The following is a 25,554-nucleotide window of genomic DNA, read 5'->3' as shown; positions in this document are numbered from 1 at the left end:
AAAGCGGCCAAGTCATGCTCAAACAATTAAAAACAAAATGCTAATCAAACAGTGTTTCTCTTTTTTTTTTTTGATGGGCTCTCAGTGCATAGGCTGGGAAAATCATAGGCAAAATGAAGTCCAGGCAACTCAAAAATTCGGCATCATCACAGTAATGGAATTTAGATTTTTTGTCTGACTTTAACTTACTTCAGCCTGCGCGCTCCGTTAGAGCGTAACATCCTGTATAATGTCCGCTATAGATTTGTTTATGATACATAATATATATATTTTTTGGATTTATGAGAGTGCAAGACATGTGTGAGAGTAGTAAAGAAAAATAGCCATGTTAGGGAATAGTTAAAACACGCCAATACTTAAGGTCTAGCTTAAAATGAAGGATAACGCTTTTTGTACTTTACTAACTCGTTCATTGAAGCCTTAAGTCCCCCAAAAGCAATTGTTTTAATTTACCAGCTGATTGCCCTCACTAACGACATCCAATTGCAAAACGGATTGCTGCATTTGTTGACCCCCTCGAAATCGTAAACGAATTAGAGGCATTTTCTGGCATTTGGTTTGGGTGGTCCCTGGACTCCGTCCCTGCTAAACAGGACATTAATTTATAATCAAAGGACTTGGCTGCTGCTGCTCCCCTCCCCCGCTACTTTGGCAAACATCTTTGTCTGCTACAAATTGTTGCATATTTAAGCGGATCCCCCTCCCAATTCTCCACTTCGAGCCATGTCCGCAGCTCTTTTGGCCATGCAAATCCGGCAAAGGATTCAGCACTAACAACCCCCACGCATTCCCACACTTAAGCCCCCCTTTTTTCAGCTTTGGATTGCTTTGTGTGCCAAATCGTTGGAAAATTTATTGGAATTTGAATTTCAAAATAAGGAAAAAAGAGGAGCCAGAACAAAATCGCCGCATCGAAATGCTTTTTTGGCCAAATACCAATGTGTGAATGTGTCTGCCTCCTAGCCCTCCTTTCTTTTACCCCTTCTGCACTGAAAAAAAAACAGAGGCGTTGAGTTTTCATCGAAATAAATAAAGAAATCGGATTCGTTTTTGATACAATAAAATTATCCAACTCGTGAAGTAATGACTTTAAAAATGTGTATTTAGATTTTCCCATTTCATATAGTATATTTCAAAAAACTAATTTCAGCAACAACTGTGTTAAAAATGTTGGAAAATCGTTTTGTATTTATAACTTACGTTTATTATTTTAAAATATATATTAAATAAAATTGTAACCTTGTGTATGTAATATTTGCAATTTTTCTCCCTGTGCCTTTAAATGCAAAACGTAAATCCTTTCTAACAACTGCTCTTTAACATATTCCATCTCGTTCGACTGGCTTTTCCTCACCGGACGGCTACCACAACCCCCCCCCCCCCCCCCCACTGATTTTCCCTGGCTTCTGGGTTGTGTGAAAATTCCTAAGCGCGTTTGTCGCCATCGCCCCATCGCCTTGGATTTTTTTCCACTCCACTCTGGCATCTGCATAAACTTGACCCAAAAGCGATGGGGGTGGCAAAAAAAGGGAAAGCCAGCTAGCCAGGGAAAGCTGGGAAAGCGAATCCTTTTTTCCCGTCTTTCTGAACTATTTCCCTTCGAAGATTTTCAACTGCCGGAAGATTTGGCTCTCCTGCCCGCATTTTATGGCCAATACGTGAGCTGTGGATATTATGCGCATAACTTTATTGTGCCACGCCCACGTTAGCGAAACGCCCCTTCGGCTAGTGGTTTTTCCTGCTGTTTTTCAATTTCCATTCAGTCTCCTCTGTCTCTCAACAACTTAATCGTTTCTGCGTTAAGCATACGCACTGTTGCCTTTTTGCCCAGCTGTCTTTGCATGCAAATGTTCTATGTGTGTGTTAGCCACTCTTGGCCAAGTTTTTTGCTATGCTAAGCTCGTAATAACCCATTCTTTTTTAGTAAATTTTCGGAAACGTCGAAAGTAAACAAATTGCAGATGAGTTTATCCCAGCAGCACACACAAACCAAACAAACAAACTTGCTGGCCGGCTGGCAACACTTTCTCATGCATAGAACAAGGGGTTAAAACGCTTATCATTTGTTGCCTTTTTGGCCAGTGGCTTTCTCCAGTCTTCCCCCGATTCTTCTGGCCCCTGTCCCTCGCCTTTCTTCTCACAAATCCACTTAGTGTGTGTTTAGTGCTGTGGAGTGTGTTTCGCCTCCTGCTGTTTTTCCTGCTCGTCCTTTTTTCTTGTTGCGAAAATCCTGACTCATGTGATTTATGTGATTCCCGGTGCCCCACATCCCTGCAACTATTTTGGAAGCCATCCAGAAGATGGGAGAAAGCGAAAGCGAGGCCAGAACAAGATTCTTACGGCAGTTTGAATAAGTTTTCCTGGCATTTATTGCCCAAGCCCAAAAGAAAACTGCATTATGAGCCTTTCAGCGAAGCGATAAGAAGGGCGAAATAAGGCTTTCTAATGGCGAAAACAGTTTTGTTTGGACTTAAATCATCAGATAGTTGGCAAAGACAAGAAATGGGGGGATTATATATCGGTTATTATTAGTTTATCGTAGGCTCCTACGACAAATGTGCAATTTCTAAGTAGATAACTAAAGTACCTACCCTTTAATTTCCCTTTCCCATACTCTTCCCCCAATTACTTTACGCCGACATAAATATGTGTGGCATATGCTCCGATATTAATCAAAATCGTTTATGTATATTCATGAAGTAGCAATTTGAATAATCTGCTAAAAGCCCGGGATAATCTCCGACTTGTTCTTCATCTTGCGGTTGGCTTTCTCTACTACGCTTGGCCTAATGATGAATTAAAGCCATTTCCTGTGGGCCAGGAGTCTGTTTGACAAAAGACCGAACAAAGGCGCTCAACCAACTGACACAAAAGTCTGCATAATCAATCAGTTAGTCGGTGTGTCTGTCTGTCGGTCGGTCGGTCTGCCGTTCGGTCCCCCAAAAATTTCCCTTTCAGTTTTCCCCTTCATATATGTATGTACATTGTACATATAGCATATATGCCCCAATCTTTATTCTGTGCAGCCTTCTTTGCATGTTAACAGATGAGCAAAAAATTTGCTTACGCAGCTTTTTGGCGCCTGCCGCAGACTTTCTTCCTTCCGGCCATGGCCAGCACCCCTCCCCCCTCAACTTGCATCCCCTGATCACTCGAGTACACAGCAGAAAAATGTTGCACATTAATTTTTAAATAATCTGACACGATTTTGATGAAATGTACCTTAAAGTATCAAACTATACCTCAGCAATATTTTCAAATATTATTTTAGGGATCGGGAAGCCACCCAAATCCACCGGAACATTTTAAGGATACGGAATTGAGGAAATATACCACAGAAATCCACTGACAACCTTAAGGTGGCTTCAAAAGTACACCGAGTTTTGTATGGCAGAAGGTGACGTTACATTATTCTACAGCATACTTTAAGGGATTAATGATTTTCCCCAAGAAATATATTTTCTACAGCATACTTAGACATTACACTATACAATCTCTAAGGATTTCAATGGAACCCCAAGTTATTTAATGTCTAAAATGATGTATTTAAATGTGAAATGTGCCCAATTTTTTCCAGTGCAACTTGGATGCATTTTGCATAGCACAAAAGTCAGCCGGGGTTTCGGAAGCCACAGGAGGTGGGGCAAGCGGGCTGCAGAATGAGCGATGAGGGTCTCAAATGTGAGTTTGGCAAGTGTAAAAGCTTTTAAACATACAAACACAGACGGGCGGGCACACACACTCTCAGACTCGCACACACACACACGCAGAGACGACATTCAGTTGCATTCGCAAGCTGTGCATAAGCTGACATCAATGTAATGAAGATGTATTTGCATATTGTAGCACTGTCAATCTGCTGGCTGCTCCACTCCTAACCCCTCTTTGGCCCTCTCTTAACCCACTACATTCTACATTAACCCTCTTCAGTGGCACTACCCCCTAAAAGTTTGCCTTGCTTTTGATGGCTCTCATGGGGGATCTATCTTCCATCTGGTAGTTTGTATCTTGTATCTTGCAGCTTGCTCTTTCTTCGATGGCGCTGTTGCATTTTATTGACATGCACGAATAGTTCCCTTCTTTCACTTTTTTTTTTACAAATATTTTCTTTATTGTTTCCATGCATTTTTTTTAACCAAAAAGAACTACAGTTTCCCTGGCATTTTTTCATGTTTGTGCCTTGCGTTTAACCTCAGTAAACAAAAAATGAATAAGGACATAGAAAGGGAGCCTCCAGTGCTTTTTTCGCTTCTTTTTTCTCTATTGCATTTTATACGAAAGGAGTGAGTGAAAGAAGAACTGAGGCGAAAATACAAAAAAAAATGGCTAACAATATTCAACACAGAAAAAACAACAACAATAATAACGTCCTGCGAGTCCAGGGCAATAAAAACCGCCCAAGAACAACAAGAAGTAGCTACCAAAAATGTATTTTTTTCCGGTTTTGGTGCTCATAAAGCGTAAAGATAACCCACACACACAAACACACACCGCTCATAGTTGTGGCCAACACACATACACGCAAAAAAAGAGGGGGATATTACGCATACGACCCGCTGGCGCTTTACAGTCACCACTGCTGCTGATCCAACTCAAAACCCTCACTGTGCCCGCTGTTCATCTTGGGCTTTCATTCGGTTCAGTTCGGTTCGGTTCGCATTTTATTATTTAATATTTTAAAACACTTGCGGTGCTATTGGCATCACAATAACAACAACAAACAGTATGGAAAGTATGGGGCAGAATTACAAAACATTTGAATACCCTAGAACATCAGGGTTACCCTCAAATTTTAAAAATAATCTGGATTATTTGTGTTTTAAATTGAGCAACAAAAAATACCTGTAACAGAGCTAAACGTTTCTTCTGAATGATATTTTCTTTAATCATTTCTTCCCCCAAATTATACTTTATATCCTAACAATTTTCTCCTCTTTCTTTATTTATTATTTATTTTAAATACTTTCAAAAAATATAGAAGATGATTTCCTTTAAAATATTTAAGGATTTTTCTGTTTCAGATTAAACTACTGGTTTATATCTAAAGACTCAAAACTAAGGCCACGTTAGTGCTACAAGAAATGTAGAGTATACAAATAATAAAACACACATAACAACATGGGCCATGCGGCAGAAATGGATTCCGCAAAAATTCGAGCTCACACACAAGCACACACAGGACACCCAGAACACCCATAGACAATCCCAAAAAACAAGCTGTGGATGCCAAAGGGCACCCCACATCCCAACGTCCCCACATCCTCAACATCCTGCCACCCAGTTGGTCCTTGTTGATTTTGCTGCTTTTGCTGCGGTTGTGTTTTGTGCTCGGGTGAACTTAAAGCAAACTCAACAAAGACTTTAAGCCGAGTCCGAATGTTCGAACAGCATATTGCCCAATAATATTTATTTGCAACTTGTGCCCCGCCCTCACCCCTGACCGCACATAATTAGCATGGAAAAGGGCGCAAAACATTTCCAGATTCCCAGTGCTTAACTTGTCATAACTGAAAGCGAGCCAAAGCCCGAAATGCCAACAGAAATGTTGTTGGCCCTCTCACTTTCCTTGGCCCACACACTTTTTGACATAGGCCATAGGACATAGAATCCAAAGCCAGGACCTCACTCTTTTACTGGGAACTCTAGGCAGCTTAATGTGTCAGAAAATAGAAACTTTGGGTCCTCGGCTCGGCAAAAGTTTATCAATCAAAATAAGGGAAAAGTTCCTCCAACAAATCTCTTCGCAATCTATGTGTAATTTTCTGCAGTTTGCCTTTCTCTCTCATTATTTCATCGGCGCTTATTCACTTCTTGTTCACACACAGTTTCTGATGAATGGGTGAAATTTCTACTAATAAGTTTCGTTATCCATGCTTCAGTGGCTTTTATTTTGATAAGTATATACATTTTGAGTAGATACCCCGAAAAATATACTTCTTGTGTCCTTATACATATTTATGATCAGACTGCAGACAATATTCCCTGGTGTCCTTTTTCGTATAAGCTCCTTATTCGATTTCCTCATATTCATACTGTCTGTTATTATGGTATGTAATGTACTAAACTAAAATTTATCCAAGAGAACTGAAAATATTATATATATCATTACATATATCATATATACATATATCATTCTATTGCAAAACCCTTATGCTGGATCTTATGTTTCGCATCGAGAACACCCCTAGTCTGAATCTATTTAATATCTTCCCGCTGACAATCAAATCTGGTTTCTTTAGATCTCAGATCTCTTTAGATCTTAATATACCACATTTCTTAGTCTATTCTCATAGGGGAACTCCGTAGATTGCTTACCTAAATGCTGATCGACTCGCTTCTTGGGCTTCTGCACAGATGCGTAGGGATCGCTGCAGTAGTCCTGCCGGGACGGATTCTGGCTGTTGCGCAAGTTGTGGTACTCGTCGCCCACCTGGCTGGGCGTGGCCGTGAGGTGCGGGTAGGGGGCGTAGTCGTCCACCGCCCCGTAGCCTCCGTGGGTCAACGGGTCGTAGCCATAGGCGGGCTGCTGCTCCACGTACTGGTTGAGGGGGGCCTGGACCAATCCCTGCTGGTTGCCCACCGCCGCCGCCGACATCTTCACCTGCCACAAGGAGTCCTGCGAGTTGACACTGCCGCCGTTGTTCGAGTTCGAATAGTTGTTCTCCATGTAGCCCATGTTGACCCCTGGTAAAGTACAACGAAAATGTAAATGATGAATGAACATTTTTTGAACAAGTACACGAGAGAGTTGCATTCTTGCCATAGAGAAAAAACATGGGTACGAAAAAAAACAATATATTGATGAGTTATTCAAAGAGAGCTTACAAAAGTGTTAATGTTTATAAAATTGGTTTTTAAGTTTTAAATATTCGTATAACTTCTTCCACAAGTCCCTAACATTTAAAATTAAACTAAAAATTGTAAAAACTTTACTTGTTGATTTGTTATTTAATGTATTATATTTTTCTTCACACAGTTCCTATTATTTTAACCTCCATCGTTCACATGTAAGGCACTGACTATTTGGCCCTTGGCCAAGTAAAACTTTCCCTCGTTGGCAGTAAAATAAATTTTAATTAAAATTAAGCAAAAGTTTGGTCCCAAAACAAAGTTGAAGTTCTATCTTTTGGCGGCAACTTTGGGCTGGATTTTTATTGATTAACACATAAAAATGACAGGGGCATAAAATTTATTAACTTCGAGTCGTAGACAAGGCGTAATTAATAGTTTATCACATTGCGCATACGCCGCGTGCGCCACTTAAAATCCATCGCAATATCATAAACCCTCGCAGAGCACCTTTCTTCGGCGCTCAGCCCATTTTGACAAATTTTTATGGGGCAAACGGGTGGAGGAGCCTTTGTCCTTCGACGAGGAGCAGCTGGTGCTCCCATTTTCCCACTCCTGCTCCAACCTGCCAACCGAGTTTTCCGATTTCATTCATTGTTCCCTATGCTTTTCCATGGGCTGGTGCGTGCTTGCTGCCTGGACGCATTTATTATTATTTTTATATCGTGATAAATCACTCATAAATATTAAACGCACGCTTGCCGACAAACGAAAACTTTTTGAATTTTGAGTTGGCTGCGTTGTGTTCCCAAAAGTATATAATCTTTGGCATTTTAGGGGATTTGTCACAGTCGCCGCGATTCTTATACCCACAAAGGGGATTTCCTATTGTTTTTCTTACATTAACAGTTAATTATGGCGTGTGGTTAAATAAAATGATTTTTATTTAATAAGCAAAATAATATTATCCATACAGACTAATAACATAAAAATGGTTACTTTTTCAAGTGCACTATCTTTCGCACGCCTCAAACAGTACGCAATAAAAATGTTCGATTTTAGGGGGTTTTCCCCAGATTGAGTGCCATATTTTCTGGGGTCTAAAAAACCTAGTGGTTCGGGAAATAGGCTCATATTCCCCGCCTTGCGTGGCCTCTTTTGGCGACCATTTTTATGGCAAGTTTTCGCCATTTTTGCGTGTCCTCAGCTGGAACTGCGACTCGAGTTTAGGGCCCCGATTTTATGCCTCGTTTTCGGTGGGCGTGATAATTTTTATGATTAGCCATAAAACTAAAACAGTAATAATATTAACTTCATTTACATTTCATGCGGCCAACTTTTCTGTTTGCTCTTTATTTGCTCAGCCAATTTGCATATTTGCTTGAGTAATTTTATGCCGCAACATTCCGCTTATATACATTTTCCAATTGCAATGCGGGGGGACAGCCAAAAAAAAAAGACTGAAACTTTTCAATTTGATAAGCATCAAATCTTTTGTCGGCGGCAACTTTTGATTGCTCAAGTTTGCCAAAATATTTGACCGAAATAACAAAATTTCCCTCCCTCGCTGATGAAAATTTTAATGCATTTCCATTGTCTGGAGGGAAACATTTTGCCTACTCCTTGTATTTTTTATTTTTTTAGCAATTAAAGTTTGTCAAAGTTTTGTGCATTGATTTGAGCAAATAACAACAACAGTTGCGGCATAGTTCTGGCCGAGTCACGCCTCCATTTTCCCCAGTTTTCCCCCAAAACCCCCTCCCCCGACCCGGCACAACAGCTTATTATTAAACCCAGTCCGCACTTGGAAAATCTTTTCATGTAAAAGTGCTTGGGCTGGTGGAAAGTTTTCCCTCTAATTCACTCGACAAACTTTTCAACCGGAAGCGCTTACAATTATGCAACATTTTTGTGCAGCAGCAGCAGCGGCAGACGCACAATAAAAACAGTTTCAAATGCCATTAACGGTTAACTAAATAGCAGGCCGTGGTCCCCGAGGCACCCAGGGGTTAAGGATGGGGGCAAACTTGCGCCTCCGGCTGCTGCCTCCTCACTTTTGCTGCCAACTTAACCCATTCCATTCCATCCCGACTCAACTCAACTCATCCGCACTGAACTCAAGTCCTGTTCTCTGTTTTTGGGGTGTTAATAGCACCAGTTCGCTCCTTATCTAGGTTTCTCACACTACACAGAGAAAAATAGTCATAAGTAAAATTTAAAAATAGCTGAGAAATAATACAAATGATTAAAAGAAATTTAACCAGTTATATAAAAAACATTGTACTGATTTAATAAACCATAAAGGAATAATTAATATTATTATTGATTTAAGGGCTTTAGGACTAGGAATATATGTTCTTTATAAATACTAATGCATACTAAATACTAATGCATCATAAACACAATTTTAAAAATTTTTAAAAATTGTAGAGTTAAGCTCTTTGAAATATTGTTTTTCTTATAAGATCTATAAAAAATATAAGTAATGATTGCTCATTGTAAAGTTTTTGTATCTCAGTTTCCTCTATCTTTTGTAAAGATGTTGTTCTGCAACTTCTTTGCCACACAATGAATGCAAATTTGCCGAACATATTTTGGCAAGTTTAACCCCCATTTTCTAACCATGCAGCTGCGATTTTCCCTACGATTTCCCCAACCCCTGGTGACCTTTTCCTTGTTGCACTTTTAATTAGCGACGCGACTCGGAGACTCCGGGAGTCGAGATTGCGAGTTGAGAGTCGGAGGCTGCTTGGCATTTGCCCTAAATGCGCTTAAATGTAGCTGGCACAACAAGGGCTGTATTTTAAGGGAAAAGGGCTGGGAAAAGCCGGGGAAAGTGGGAAAAGTGGGGCGCACTAGTGCCGAGTTCCTGCACTTGCCGTGTTGCACTTTTCCGCCGCTCCATCCGCTTTTCCTGCCAGCTTCTTTTGTGCGCCCAAGTTGGCCAAAAACTTTGGTTCGCTGCAACAGCGTCAGTTTCTCAGATTTTTATTTCATTTTATTTTTTCGCCAGGATAATGAATGAAAAGCCTGTGGGGGCGTGGCGTGCTAGGGAAAGTAAAATAACTTTGTTAGCGAAACTCTCCCCGGAATTCGCCTTGTTGTTCCTGATCAGCTGGGCATGACGGAAAATTTCAGCCCAAGAAAGTGAGTTGAGTTGAGTGAAAAGCGGAGACAGGTCAAGGGTATTGATGATTTTATGGTAATAAATTAAAGCCCTCGTTTCCCCGCAATTCCCCAGCAGTGTTCAGATTTAAGCCAATTAGCTGGGCCAGTTGCAAAAAATAAAAGCCAGCAAATTGGAACTCATAGATATGGATGGTGTCTTCGGAATGTTGTTTGTGGTGCGGTGGGATTTTGGTTTGTTTTGGTTTGGGCTGGGTCAGTTGGCTAGTTGGTCGGTTGGTCACCCAGTCTGCTGGGCCAAGGCTGCTGCTGACCCCCTTGAACCCATCGTGTTAACCCTTCGCTTACAACTGACACAAGAAAAACATGTTCGAGAGGCAATCACTGCAAAAAAACGAGAGAGAGATTAGGGGAACAAAGAGCAGCAAAATGCTGGCCTAAAACACAGCAGCTGGCGTGCACTCGAAGAAATAAATTTACCTTGTCTTGGAAGTATTATATATAGACAGACTTTTGGTAAATATTTGTTAAAATGTTTAAACCTTTTTAAAAAAGATTTGGAAAATATAAAATTTTTTTAAGCTAAAGTTACCTCCCTATACGTACTCACCCCTTTTTGGGCTACGTTTTTGGGGCGCGCAAAACTATTTTGCGGCTATTTGCTTTGCGGGGCTGCATTTTAAGCCCAGAACACAGAGCACAAGAGAGCTGAGCTGAACAGAATGGAACACTGAACCCCGGCCCCCAGAAGCGCATGGAAAACACCCCCGACCAGAGGAATCCCGACCAAACCAAACCGAACTAAACCAAACCCAACTAAAACATGGCAGACATTTGTTGGCCAGGCGCGCGGGTTCATGGCTTTATTTATTTAGCGCATAAATTTGCCGAGCGCGAGATTCCTTCTGTTTTCTTTTTTTTTTATTTTTCCCAGCTATTTTTTTGTATTTTCATTTATATTTTTCCTCCTCTCTATTTTCTATGGTTGGTTGCCTCTTCTGTGTGTGCGACGACATTTGTTTGCATTTATTTGGTTTTCCAAATTCCAGCTGCTTGTTTTGCTGTGCATTTATTTGGTGAAACATGTCCTAGCCGTCGTCTAGCCGTGGGCGTATTTCATACATATTTTTATACGTATATTCCAGACCCTGACTTGTGATCCTTTATCTGGAGAGTGCAAGAAACCTTGCAGAAGGTACCAGGGACTAATAAAGAGCTGCTTAGTTCTTGTTTAGTACTTAAACATTTTTGAAGATAAATATTCTATGAATTAAGCATGGTCCTTAAAACATATATGCTACTTCATATATTGGATATTACTCTTCATAAAATCCATGATACCTTTAAGATACATTTACCGAGCTTTCCCCAACTCCAAATGACTCCTTTCAACACTCGTTTTATTGGCTGCACTTTCGCTCCTCGCTTGATTGTTTTTATTGTCGTCGCCGGTTTACATGCAAAGTTCATTAGGTTTTTGGCCTAGGTCGAAAGCAATTGTGGCCATCAAGAGAAAGGAGAAGGGTTACGAAAGGGGCAAAGCTCTGGGGGTGGAAAGCCAAAGGACCCGAATTGAGCGGCCGTTAACGAGCCCGAAAAGTGCAGGCGACTACAACAATGAACAGCCACAGCTCTCAGTCGTAGGCTAAGTGGAAAATGAAGGGGGTTTTACACAGAGAAAATAATGGGAGTTCTTATTTTACAATGAGGGTGTGATAAAAATCATTTGGGGTTTTCAAACTCTTAAAGAGGTGCTTAAAAGTATACTGTGAAATATAGACCGCTTTTCTTTCTTTAAAAAATATTGTTGCATACTTTTAGGCACGTCCATAAATGAATTTTTATTTTATCAATTTTATCAGATATAATATTAATATTTTTAATATAATTCTGTAATTTCCACATCACAATTAATCGATATTTTTTGTCGTGCAGTGCAAATGAAGTCGGGGGTTCGTGTTTCCGGGAAGCATCTGCATCTACCGAAGGACATTTTGGTCTGGAGCCGTGTGTTTCGGCTCCTCGCTTGTGGCTGCTCTGCTCCTTAAGCGGCAATTAGCGCTCACAATGGCAGGGAAATGGGGAGAAAGGAGTTTCCCAACACTCTTTGGTCCTCCTGCGTTTCGTGCACTTGCAACCCTTTATTATTCATGCCACTTTCACTTGGCAAATTAGCTGTTACTGCAACTCCTTCTCCGCTTTCCACCTCCCACAATCGTTTTTAAATGCAATTAAGTGGCAGCCCCCTTAACCCCTTAATGCCTCCTCAGCGAGTCCTTTCGAGACTAAGCGCCTTAAAATTTTAATTGGCCTTCGAAAACAATTGAAACACGAAATTGCCAAAGCAAATTGCTGCTATTTAGAGGCTTAAAAAATGTAAAAGTAGATTCAATTTTACAACGACCAGTTATAGCAGATATTTTCCCTATCTTTGTGGTAAGCAAAAAAAGGAATTTTTAATTTGCACATCATTAGCAAGTGCCAAATGCTTTTTTCCCCCACCATGTGAGAAAGGTTAAAAAATGTATGTGGGTGAGTGGACAAAAAAAAAGAAAATAAACGAAAACCAGCACAATTAATAATGAATTGTGTAAAACCGCTGAGGGGAAAACTGGGGAGGACTTTTTTCTTTGTGCAGAGAAAGCTTCAGTCCAGTTTTACGCATTCAAACGGGGAACAAGAGTCATGGTGAAAAGAAACAGGGGGATTCCCCCACTTGAAAGCGGGTGGACAAGTGGGCAGAAGGGACGTCACGATGAATGGACGACAGCAACAATTGCAAAATGGAAAGTATATTACAAAATGCTACAGACCAACAACAAACAGTAACGGACAAAAAAAACAAGCAGCGTTTAGAAAAAATTGCTGTTTCAACAAATTTACAACGGAAGTGGAAAGTGCTTTTCCCCCCTCTGTTTTCCAGGTGCGTAGAAGGGGGTCTGACAGAACACAAACCGCGCTTGATGAATGCTCTTGCCGCCATCGATTTGCACTCAACTCCATTTTGCACTTTTCCCATTTTCAGGGGCAGCATAATTTCGAAAAAAATACACCCGGGAAACCCCACTTTGGATACCACCCCACGTATTTTCCTTTTAAACGTCAGCACGGATTTCATTTTGTGCGGAAGTGTACGTATTTGTGTGGACAATGAAAAATCACCGCAACCCAAGCGGAGGTGAGGAGCCCAGAAACCTCTGGATGAAAAAAGGGACCGTAAGGACATGTCCCAACCGGAAGTATTTCTCACTTTGGTTTTCGATCTTTTAGTTTTGTTTGGCACCCCAACGTGGTTGGCACTTAAAGTTACAAAAAAAGGTATAAAACGGTTGAAGAAGTTTCAAATACCTATAAATCTAAATTATATGTTTTCTAAAAGGCATGACAGTTTAACAAGTAGTTACGAAATGTTTTTTTCTTGTTAAATAAAGAGTGCGTTTGAGTATTATCTTCTTAAATAATTTCAAAGTTTTTTTTTAATTTAAAAATGAAAATCTATAATTTTTGTGGGGTACATATATTTTTTTCTTCTTAAAAGGCAATATGTAGATATTTTTCAAGTACTCACATTCATTTCCGGGCATCGTGTGTGCATTGAGACCAGGCATTCCATTGACGCCAACGCCACTGCCTCCGATTCCGCCCACGCCCACCATTCCGCCGCCCATGCCGCTGACCACGCTTCCGCCCACGCCCACGCCCACCACGCCGCCCCCAAGGCCAACGCCCACCACCCCACTGCCGGGGTGATAGCTGTAACCGTTTTGGGTGGCGTACAGGGCGGTCTTCTGATCCTCCATGCTCAGGGCGAGATCCATCGAGTGTTCCAGGGCCTTGTTGTCCAGTCCGGAGGCGGGGTAGTAGGGGGGCGGGGCCTGGTTCTGCTGGGCGGTGACAATCGATGGTCGCACCGAGTCCATCTCGTAATCCTTGGCGGCGGCGCTCTTCTTGGATTGATTCCGCTTGCAGCGACAGAACATCAGGATAAGGCCGGCAAAGAGGGCGAAGACCACGCAGGACACGATTATCGCAATCAAAGTGGGCGTGGCCAGGGCACTAGCCTCGGCTATATACGGTCGGCCAACTATCGGGGAAAAGAGAGGAATATTAGTGATGTGTTTCGAAAAGAAAGGTCCAAAAGGGAATACCTATCAAAATTCAAAGTTTAATATCAAAAATGTCCTATCTTTTATAATATCGATTCTTTACATATCGAAAATAATCGAAATAAGATTGATATATCAATCGATATAGAAAATATCTTATTCTTTCAAGTATCTAAATTTTATATACCAAAATGTTTCGATTTAAATGAAACATTATTGATTTTACATCGAAAATATCCTTTTCTTTGTAATTTTTGTTTAAATCTCATTAATAAAGGTAATCGGTTTCCAAACCGATTTCTTAATTTCACCCCATTTTTGGCTCTGTATCGAGAGCGAGATGAAATGAAGCCATGAAAAATGCATCGCAAGGAGTTGAAGTGGATGGATGAATGGCTGGATGGATGGTTGGTTGCTGGATGGCTGGATAGATGGTTCGCTGCTTGAAAGATGGGTGGCAAGGAGGCAGGAGACCACGACCACGACCACTGACGGAATGAGTGATTGATTGTCCGCCGGCAGCCAGTCGGTCATTCAAGTGGTGCAATTGCTCGTAATGGCTTTGCATATAATGGAAATCATCGGCAGCGGTGGAGGACTTTCCAGCCAGGCCATCTTTGCCACTTTCCTTGATACACACCAAGCACTTCTCTTGTGGAATTTTCATTTTTAAAAATCTGGTTAACGTAACTCTATACTTTAACTGGCAATCTCTTGTACTGATACATTTCTCTGTAATGAAATAAATTCTTACAACACTTCTACTCACTTTCCGCATCCGTGTAATCGCCGCAGTGCTCTGGATTGGTCCTTAGGCACAGCTTGACCCGCACCGTGGGACTGTTGTCATCCTCGAGGGCCAGCGAGTTCAGGCCGTTGTCATCCTCGTCCTCGCTGATGGTGTGGCCCAGGGCACGTCCTCCGCCGACTCGCCGCGCTCCGATGATCCTGTCGATGACCTTCTCCTTGTGCGTGGGTCCATTTCCGGACAGCTGCAGGTTATCCATGGTGGCCACCACCTCCCAGGCGGCGTTCGCACTGTCGGCATTCACCATCGACTCCACAACGGCCACCAGGGACAAACAGGTGGCTCCGACATCGATGCCCAGAGTTCGGGTGCTCGGCTCATAGGTCACCTGCAGCGGTGGCGGAATCCGGCTGACCTTTGTCGTCACCATAATCTCACTCGAGTAGGGGGAATCGCTCTTCGGGTTCAGCGCCTTGACCTTGAAGGCATAGCTTTTGTGCTGCTCCAGGGATGTGACCTTGCAGGGAATGTCCCGCTGGCAATCCACCTCCGTCCATTCCGAATTCGAGCTGCCCACAGTGGCGCAATAAGGTATCAGTTGCTCCTCCCTCGGCATGGCGACAGGGCGGTAGCTCACAAAGAACTTGGTCTTGCTCAGACCACCATCGAATCCGGGATCCCAGCTCAGGGACACGTAGTTGTGACCCACCTCGGTGGCCCTCAGATTGGTGGGCTTCTCCGGCGGACCCTTCTGCTGCAGCCTGATGGGAGCTCGAATGGTGTCCAAGGTGTTGGCCACCCGGCAGGTGTACTCTCCGTAGTCCGAGTGGGTCAGCGAGTTGATCTTCAGCACGGAGGTGTAGATGTCATTGTTGTCCGTGGTGGTGCTAATCTCGTAGTGCCCGTCTGAGGACATGGTCAGGGGCGAGGGATTGTTGCCAAACTGCCATTGGAACTCGGGCTTGGGATAGGCCTGAACTTTGCAGACCACCTCGGCCGTCTCCCTGATATCAAAGGCCACCTTGTTGTACTGGTGCAGGACTATGGGCTCATGCTCGATCCTCAGTTGCATGGATGAGTTGGCCGAGTTGACCTCATTCTGGTACAAACAGGTGTACAGACCACGATCTCCTGGAACCAAAGCATTTCCATTTGGCCTGGCCTTTCCGCGGAACTTCAGTTGACTCTGCACGGTGACCATGCCGTTGAGACCCTGGTCGGGATTGGTTTGCACCTCGTAGAGGTTCTCCTCGGGCAGGATTTCCACAGCATCCTTGAGCCACTTGACACTGGGTGCCGGCTTACCCTTGGCACTGCAGGTCACCGTGTAATCCGTGTCGGCAACTCTTCTGGTCATGTGCTGCTGCAGTTTGGCCAGGAACTGCGGGGGCTGATGGATCTCCAAGGAAATGGTGGCCATCATTCCGATTCCCAGCTCGTTGACAGCATGACAATGGTACTTGCCCTCGTTGCCCAGGTGGGCCTTGGGTATGGAGTACTGGGGACCCTGGGCGAGGATCTTCTGCGTGCTGGAGAACTCTCCGTCCATGTCCCTGAACCATCTGTACTGGGGTACCGGCCATCCTGGTGGATTGGCCGAGCAGGTCAGGGTGACGCCATTGCCCACATGGACCACTGGCTTGTTGGGTGTGATGTAGGCCTGTCCTGGTCGGTGGCGAACTAGCAGGGCCACCGTGGAGTTGCCCACTCGCTCACTGCGCTCCATTCCCTGACTCTGCATTATATTTACGGCTCGGCAGACATAGTTCCCAGCATGATCGGCTCTCACGGAGTTCAGAGTCAGGACATCGCCATTATACCGGAAATCAGGGGTATTCTCCTTGAGCCACTCGATGGTCACCGGAGCTGGATTCGCTGTGACATTGCATCGAATGGTCACTGTATCGCCCTCCTCAGCCTCCCTGGTCTTCGACTCAATCACCACCATGGGCGGGTACAGGATGTCCAGGATGAGTTCCTGCTCTCCAGTCTTCCCAAGACCATTGTCCGCAATGCAGGTGTACTTGCCGGCATCTTGGACACTCACCCGATGGATCGTGTGAACTAATGAGGAGCTGATGAACCGACCATTGCGATTCCAACGGACGTTGGGAACCTTGGGCTTGGCATCCACGTTACACTCCAGCTTGGCAGTCCGGTCACGTTCCACCCGCAAAGGATTCTCGGGTCCAACCTCCACTCGGGGGTAATCTGGAAAAAGCGAAAGCAGAAAAGCAGCGAAAATTAGTCAAGTCACACAGGCAGCATCCAAATCAAAGCAAACCGCTGGATGAAAATTAATAAACACGCAGCATTTTCGGCATAATCAGGCAGCATAATCCCAAACTTCTAATTGAATTAATCAGGGGATAACGAAAGTGAGGGAGTGGGAGTACTGGTCATGATTAGGCTGCTGATTAGACACGAAATTTGTCAATTATTAATTAAACTAATCAAGTGTCTGAAGGTCGGTCAATGCCAAAATAACTGCCAGAGACTCATTAGCAGAGTTGAAAGAAAAGTGTAGGATGGGCTTTATTGAGATAATTTGATGTTAAAAGAGGTAGCAATCTGTTGGCAGGCTTTATTCGATGGATATTTTGGGAAAGGATATTAATAAGTGCGTCAGAGAATTTTTTAAATAGAAGTATATAAATACCTAAGCTTATTTATCTTGTGGGTTAGGTTGCCACAATTTAATTATGCCACTTTGATTGCCTAAAGGATATCCTAATAATCTTAAGCTCGTTCCTTTGTTTTATGGCACTTTAAAATAAGTTTACTGGATGCATCCCCCTACATACTTATAAGCTCGTAACTAAAGAAATTCCATTCTTCTGCAGGTAATTTCCTTTCCCATTTTCCTAGCCCCCTCGGAAAACTCCGCCCCTGCACTTGACTGGCCAGGAAGATGAATTCATCCACGGGCCAGGAGTCCAAGTTGGAGGAGCTGACTGCAAGTCATGGTCCAACATTAGCGGCCTCTTATGCACCGCAAATGGCGTGAAATTATGTCTTAGCCACCGCAACCACTTTGTAATTAACTGCCCCCTGGATAAGTGTCGCCAGCTGCCTAATGACTTTGCCCATAAACCCGCAATCCGCACTCCTCACTCCGCACCATTGACATCCAGCAGGAAAATATAAAAAAAGAAGAAAAGTGGCAGTGGCAGTCTGAAGAACTTTAGTTGCCGCAATCTCACGAAACTGGAGCACGGTCTTCGACTCGGACCCTTTCCCCAACCCAACCCATTCCAGCCCCTTCCCATCCATCTCCACTTTCGCAATCCTCCTGCAAATTATAGTAAATTGCGTGATTCTCTCTTGGCTACCTTTTATGAAAGGTCTGAAAAGCGGGTTCAGGTGTCCCAGCCTCACAGAGAAAAAGGAAAATTAAGTTGTACTGACAACTTGTTGAAGCTTACTTTGCGGTTTTTCGGAAGTTTATTGAAAATCATTTGACTTTATAAAGGAAATTTTTCATTTTTGAAGTACCTTTGAGCTCATCAGCCATAACTTTGGATGCATGATGATGTCGAATTAATGATTTAAATGATTAATTTTAGGATATTTACATTTATTAATCCCCTTATCTATCAATTCGACTTAGCTAGATTAGATATATCAAACTTATTCTGCAGACCTCCCACATTAATCAAATGCTACTATGTGAGAAAAAATTAGTACACACTTTTTTTCGATTCAAGACTGTTTTGTCATCATATTCTTGGGATTATAGGTATCTAATTTATTCTGTAGACCGCCACATTTTCTCCCAGTGCCCTTCTAGCCCCAGCTCAAGTCTCAACCTCAGAATCTTCGTCTTTTGCGTGTTTATGTGCGTGTAATTACGTTTGATTGTCTGGCTTTGTTCGCCGACTCGGCGACCATTAAAGCATTGTTTGGTTAGAAATCAAGACCTGCTTCTGTTTCATTTCGCCCTCCATATAAAGGGTTTGCGAATGGGTATATAACCCGAACTGTACGGTTCTGTTTGGTCTGCTGGCTGAGTTTACCGCAGTTTTTGTTTGCGTTCTTGCCCGCTAAATGGCTTCAAATTGGCTTAATTGTCACTTTGCGAACATGTTTTCAACATTTGGGCCAGGTCGTTTCGGCATTGCATTCCTGGCATTTTCCGGGCGGGGAAAAGCCGGGGCTAGTGACCTGAAAATAGGCCTTTCATTCCCTTGATTACTTTAAAATGGACCCCGGACCAAACAGCAGTCGTCGAGTGGAGTGGAGTGAAGTTCCTTCAATTATTTCCATAGCCTGGACGCTTCGTGTTCATAAATAATCAACCAGCGGAAGAGAGAAAGAGACGGCCAACTGGGGAATGAAAGAGACGGGGGCAAACAATTTTATGCGTGTTTTGCATATAAATTTCTTGCTCAACGCTCTCGGACACGGCCCTTAAATTATGTACGCAAATAATTGAATTAGTTTACAGGATCCAAAAAAAAGTATAAAAAAAAGGAGCGAAAAATGAGGGGACCCCTGAAAATCGTGTTAGAAATATTTTTCCAATCAATTGCCAAATTGTTGCCAGGTTTCTGCCTTTTCCACCATTTCCCCAAATGCTGCCAAAAAAAAACCGCCCTAACCATTCACTTGGAAAATACTATTAACAAACACAAAGGACCCTCCCAAAAATAGATGGAGAGAAAAAGGAAAACCATTTCTTAGCCGACAACCCACGTAGAAGGAAAAAATTAAAAAATTTAGTTTACATCTGGGTTTAGGAGCAATTTATATGACTAATCCCCGAGTGAAAAGAAAAATAAGCTAAATTTAATTTGGAATTTTCACATTCAACACGACGGGGTCTAATACAGTTTATCCAAGGATCTTCCTAGCAATTAGTTATAAGGTTAACAGGGCCTACATTTATTTCGAGTGCCTAAAGGGATTTCGTTTCTTTTACCTTTTACCTAATGTCAGGGATGGGTCTTTCCTCGGTTAAATGGCAAATTTAAAAACCAAAAAATCTTGGCAGCTTGAGTTCCTTGAACAACTATCAAAAGAGCAATAATATTAGAACAAACAGACAATATTAATTTTATTTTAATTACCAAACGGCAAGGAAGGAAAAAAGAGAATGTGGCGCGAGAGCAGCAGATCCATTAAAAATAATCGACAGAGCTTTAACTCCCTCAATGGTCGTTGCTTAACTTGGCCAAATCCAATTTTGATGTGTGGGCTGCTGCGGGTGGGAAGGCGGTCGGAAAAGCGGGTTGGAAAAGCGGGAAAATTGTGGAAGGCACGCGCTGAGCCACAGGCCACAAAAGCCAAGGCAGCCGGGCCAAAAGCGATTTGATATGACCAACAAGCGCAAAACCAAACCGAACCGAACGACTCGTCCTTGCCCGCCCCCCAAGTCCCCCCTCCCCATTTTAACCCACCATCCATTCAAGACACGCGAAATTGGCAGGCCAGAAAACATTTGGCCCGAGGTCCAAGATAAATGATAAGGCGACTACGACTTATCCCCAGTTCAGTTTTTGCTCCTCCTTCACTTTTCGGTTTCTCCTCGGGCCTTTCTATTCGTAACTAATGAATGTTAAGTTTAAAAAGGCACACAAATTTTCCAGAAGATACCATAAATTTAAGAAGAGCTACAGGGATACTGGGATCCCCCAGGGCCAGCAATTAGTGCTTCAATTTCAGTTACGATGTCAAGTCAAAAAGTCTAAAAGGTTTAGGAAAATGCAAAAGAAGGAATTATATATTACCACAAGTACTCCTTAAGTTTCCTACAATATCAGCACATTCTTGATAAACATACCCAAGTACTCAAGTTTGTCTATAAAATATATTTAAACGAAGTTTAAGTCATGTGCTTAGAACTCTATCTCTGTGCTTACCTACCCAAAACAATTAACGCTTAAATTTAAGTAGACAAGTGCCTTAAAATGTTATTGACCCATCGAGAGTTGGCAGAGCTTCCTCTTCCAATCACGGTCTTATCAACAGGAATCTCTCCTCCATTCTCCTCTATTCTCCATCCATCCATCCATCCATCCACCCTTCGGTTCCGCCAGTTGTGTGGCATCTTCAAGTTGATGTTGCCATGATTTTCATCATCTACTAAATGTTTTTCTTGGCCTTTCAAGTTTTTCTTGTTTCCAAGCTGCTACATATGGATGTGGATCCACGAGCAGCTCCTCCAACTGCTTTCAGCATCTTCTCCAGCTGCTGAACCTCCACTTCCACTTCCTCCTCTACCTCAGCCGCCTCTTCAGAACTGGACTCTTGCCATTGCCATCTTTGCCATCTCTACCAGATGGTTTGCTTTTGTAACTTGTTAGTTTTCTTTAGTGGCCCTACACGGGTTGCTCCATCAGAGACACACAGGCCAAACAGCTGCGGTCAAATCAGAAGTCCATGTCGAAACTGTAGTTCCAGCTGGCTTGTAAGTTATTTTATAATAGCTGGTGTCACTATAGCTTTAAAATTACCTTTAAAAGTGTTTACAAGTAAGCTACAATAAATTTACAATCGAAAATACCAATGAAATCATTCTGAAAAACTATGGACTTCTTTTACTGCATACTTTTAGACACCTCTCAAATTATGGTTCTCATAAAATTACAGTAAATTCAGTACTAACTTTTGGTTACACTTTGTACTTTGTACAGTTCAGATTTTTTATGCACTGCCTCTAGAAACTAAAATGGATTTCACCAACTTTTAGGAGTTACATAAGTTTCTCTATTATTTCAACCGCAACTGTGGCTACGCAAACACACTCCCGCCACTCGCATAGGAACGCTTGTTCCCTGTCTTGTTTTGCTATTAAGTCAAGAATTTTTATAGCATTTAGTTGGAAAAGCTGCACATACTTCTACCTACTCCGTACCCATATCGGGACCCCTCCCGACATCCCCGACTTCTACTGCTAGTCCTCCTTCGAGTGGAGATACGTACGCATAACTCGTGCCTGCTGTCAGCGCATTTGAGCTATGAGCTCTTGTGGTTTCTGGTTCGGCTTTTTATTAGTTTCTTGTTTGGTTTTCGGGGACTTGTGGAGTGTGGGGTGTGCGAGCAGAGTGACCAGCAATACGGACGGTTTCTGCCATTTCTGGCTAACTAGTTACTAAATTGAGCGCATAAACTAAAACAACTGCGGCCCAGGAGATGGGACGGCAAAAAAACACAGAGCCGAGAAACAAGAATAGCAAATGGCAGTAGCAATGGAAAAATAGCAAAGGAAACTCGTTGGCCACTGCTCATAAATTACAGGAAGACATATTCAGCGGAGACAAATAAACAAGACCCTCCTGCCTGCCCCTCAAGTACACACATTCCCAGTTTGGTGGACAGTATTTAGCAGGCACATTAAGTCGGGTAACAAGAAAATCATTTAATTGAACAGCTCCAACCAGTTGGAGATTAAGAGTTTCAGAGGAAACGGGAGGCGATACTCAGAAGCTGTGAATATACATGGTGAGATGCTCTTAAACAGGCCCATAAAGAGTAGTTGTCTCAAAACGTCGTTAAAGTCAATAACAATTAGTGCAGCATATTGATTATACACTCAAAAAAGTATTAGACCTGAATGATATATTACTATATATCATTTTAGTTTCTTTAGAGAAAAGTATGGTTCTGGTTCCTCACTTGTATCTCTAAATGCACAAGTGGATCTAATTCACCCGAACGTGCCCAAAACCAAACATATACCCAGCACATAAACCACAAACTCAAAAACGTGCCTGAAAAAGCACATAAAAAATACGCTCATGAGCTGTCCAAAGTGGAAACACTTTAAAGCGATCACGAGCGGATCAAAGAGAAGCATACAGCATACTGAAGATATAAAGATACAAAAATACGTTCATTTTCCAGGCAAAATTTAAGGCTTTGTGTTGTTTCAGGTTTCTGTGTCATTTTCTATGGAAAAATCTCTAGAATTCTGGGCCTTTTCCCCACTCACCGATAAAATGTGCAAAAAGCTTTTGAAAAAAGCAATAAGAGAGCAAAACCAACTGATAAACGGACAAATGTTTATTGTACTAAAAATTTTATTGGCCACACACATGCAGATACCAGATACGGATACAGCAGACCAAAGATACATATATTTATATATAGTATATATATCTGACAAAGGCTGGCCATAAAATGGAATCAAATTGTGCCGACCAAAGCAAATGTTTGGTCAAAAACACACAGAGGCCGAAGAAAATTGCTGGGAAAAATCAAGCAAGAGATTTAATAAATGTTGCATGACTTTATGGACTCCTCCTCGATTTCCCCGGAGCGAAAACATATTGATAAACTACAGAGCAGACAAGCAAGCAAACAGAGAACTGCTGCAAATGAACGTGTAAACAAACAGATGTATCTGTGCATCGGCGAGATATAAAGATACAAATGAGCAAACACAACATAATTGGTGGGCAGCAGCAGCAGCAGCAGTCGCAGTCCAAAAACTCACATTCCCATCTGTCCAGTTTATTTTTATGGCACACAATTTGTGGCAAATCAATGAAAAGTTCTTCTAATTTTATGGGCCTCCACATGTTTTTCAGGCGTAAACAATTTCGGATCTTCACCTCTGAGGAAAACAGACGCAATCAAAGCTGCCCCAAATTAATTTAAAAGGCACAAAAACTTCTTGCCCGCTATTTAAACAACACAACAATTTTTGTAAATTGTCTGGTAGGAATTTTAATGGTAAACAACAACAGCAGGAGAAAAAGGGAGCTGCCAAATGGAAAATGGGAAAATCCGGGAGCAGGAGGCTGCTTTAAATAGGCAGCAAAATTATTGACAAAGTTTTTCCAGGCGCACACATGGAGATCTGGATAGAAAAAAGTGGGAAAGGGAGTAGCAGAGCCCACAAACGATGTCATTAGTGTTGGGAAAATTGCTGGGGGAAAAGGGGGTTGCTGAGGGGTTTTTCCCCGAGAAGCCGGGCCAAAAAGTAACAGTTAGAGTCGTGGGCCAAAAACTTTTGCTTTTATTTATTTACTTGACGCGCAACAAAACACAGACGAAAAAATAGGTTCTGAAACGAGGGCGAAAAAAGTGGGTAAACAAAAGTTCTGGATAGGCTGGCAAAAAATTTAGATGCTCTAAGGGGAGTTCTTTTTGGGATGTAGGGTATGTTTAAATACCCTAGTGGGCAGAAATTTATTTTAAAGACATACGCAAATTAAAAGTGAAATTCAACTAGATTTGGCAAGGCAGCTCTAACCAAAAACCTTTTATAATATTTATTTAGGAACTTTAAAAATTAAATTAGCATAAAGTAGTTAAGTAAAGTTGATAGTTCCTCAATTAATATTTCAATATTTTTTTAAGGTTACTGTAAATTAATTTTCCTCATTTTAAATTTCCTCGTCAAGTCACTTTTGCTCTTTATCCTTTAGAGTATTCAATTAAATGGGCCAAGCGATTTGCACAATCCGTGGAAGTAAAATTTGAATGGCGTAATTTTGCAGGCAAAAGGAAAAGCGATGATGAGGATAATGATGATCATGATCCTAATGATGGAACAGTTGAGCAATTGCAGCTGCCTGTTTTTTGTTTAACTTTCGAGTGAAAATGTTTCGGCCGACATGAAAAGACTGCGGAAAATTGTAGCCGAGAATTAGGCGCAAGACGGAATTATTTGCGAGAAGTAAAGCAAATAAGGGAGGGAAAAAAACGAAAAGAAAAGCGAACGTTTTTCAGCAGGAGGCCGGAAAGGAGGAAGAAATTTCGGGGAACCCCATCGAGTGCTAACCTTGTCCCCCTAATAAACTCAATTCCCGTCCCGCATTTACTAATGCAAAAACAGCAAGGAAACTTGGCATTGTCCTGTCTTTTGACCTGAATAATTAAATTCATTTGGGAGCCAAGACAAGGAAAACCCAAGAAAATGGGAAACAAAACTTTGCTTTTAATTCTGTCCTTGCAGCTGCATTTCATTTCGTCTCATTTAATTTTATGTTAAATTAATTTGCCACTGCAACTCCTTGGCTTTCATCGCCAAAAAAAATAGATGTCGAGACAGAATTTCATTGCTTTTGTAAATATTTAGTTAATTTGAAGAGATTTCTGCTGCTTTTGTGAGTCCGGCAAATTGCATTAGGGCGGAAATGGAAATCTGCAGTGCGTATCGGAATCTGCCAGTGACACATTTACTTTAATTTTCTCGAGAGGTGTCTGAAAAGCCCTGGAAAATGTGGGCGTGTGATGGAAAAGTTTTCGTCTGACAGGAAGTTTGGTTGGGCTCTGCAGATCCGAGATATAAGAGGTAACTGTCTGGTTGCCAAGGCAATCCTGAATGGATTTGGTTTCCCCAGCTGCCAAACGAAGGTACGCAGGGCGTACATATATATAAATAGGGCCTGGACGATGGGCTAAAACAAAGAAGAGATTATGGTTTAATTGGGGCACGTGGGCTGGCTGACATGGGAAGTGCGTGTGCCCATTGTTTTGGATTTACCTATGAATACAGGATTAAAAGGCAGTATAAACTTTTGAAATATAATTGAAATATTTGCAGTCAGCAAATAATTATGTAATTGGAAAGAGCCATATAAATTCCTAGGGTTACTAAATCACTTATTAAGGAGCTTAAAGTATGCATTGAAAAATATATTTAAAATATATTGTTGTTATTTTAAACATTTCAAATCCTTGTTATTTGTTGCTCGTTTTACACCTACTTTTGAAATCCTTCAATGGTTTATTTTAACTTTATAACTTATAGTAATGATTAATATGCTTTACCACCAAACAAAAAACTATATTGTCTGCCATGGGGCAGTATGGACTGCCCTTAACAAAAATATC

The 25,554-nt window shown here is 42.0% G+C and overlaps 1 protein-coding gene across 3 annotated transcripts in view; it reads right to left on the bottom strand.

The window, feature by feature from the left end:
- LOC119546043 (hemicentin-2) overlaps positions 1-25,554 on the bottom strand; it is an 87,638-nt gene that overhangs the window by 1,582 nt on the left and 60,502 nt on the right. For 2 of the 3 annotated variants that reach the window (XM_037852066.1, XM_037852064.1), the window contains exons 6-8: positions 14,791-16,980; positions 13,484-13,999; positions 6,316-6,684 (exon numbers count right to left, since the gene is read on the bottom strand). In XM_037852066.1, coding sequence (XP_037707994.1) covers positions 6,316-6,684; positions 13,484-13,999; positions 14,791-16,980 — 3,075 coding nt within the window. Of the gene's footprint in view, positions 1-189; positions 237-6,315; positions 6,685-13,483; positions 14,000-14,790; positions 16,981-25,554 lie in introns of all 3 variants that reach the window. The other variant, XM_037852067.1, reaches the window with a different exon arrangement.

This window comes from Drosophila subpulchrella, chromosome 2L (genome assembly GCF_014743375.2).
Source record: "Drosophila subpulchrella strain 33 F10 #4 breed RU33 chromosome 2L, RU_Dsub_v1.1 Primary Assembly, whole genome shotgun sequence".
NCBI classification, from domain to species: domain Eukaryota; kingdom Metazoa; phylum Arthropoda; class Insecta; order Diptera; family Drosophilidae; genus Drosophila; species Drosophila subpulchrella.
This window is presented reverse-complemented; position numbering and strand designations above follow the sequence as displayed.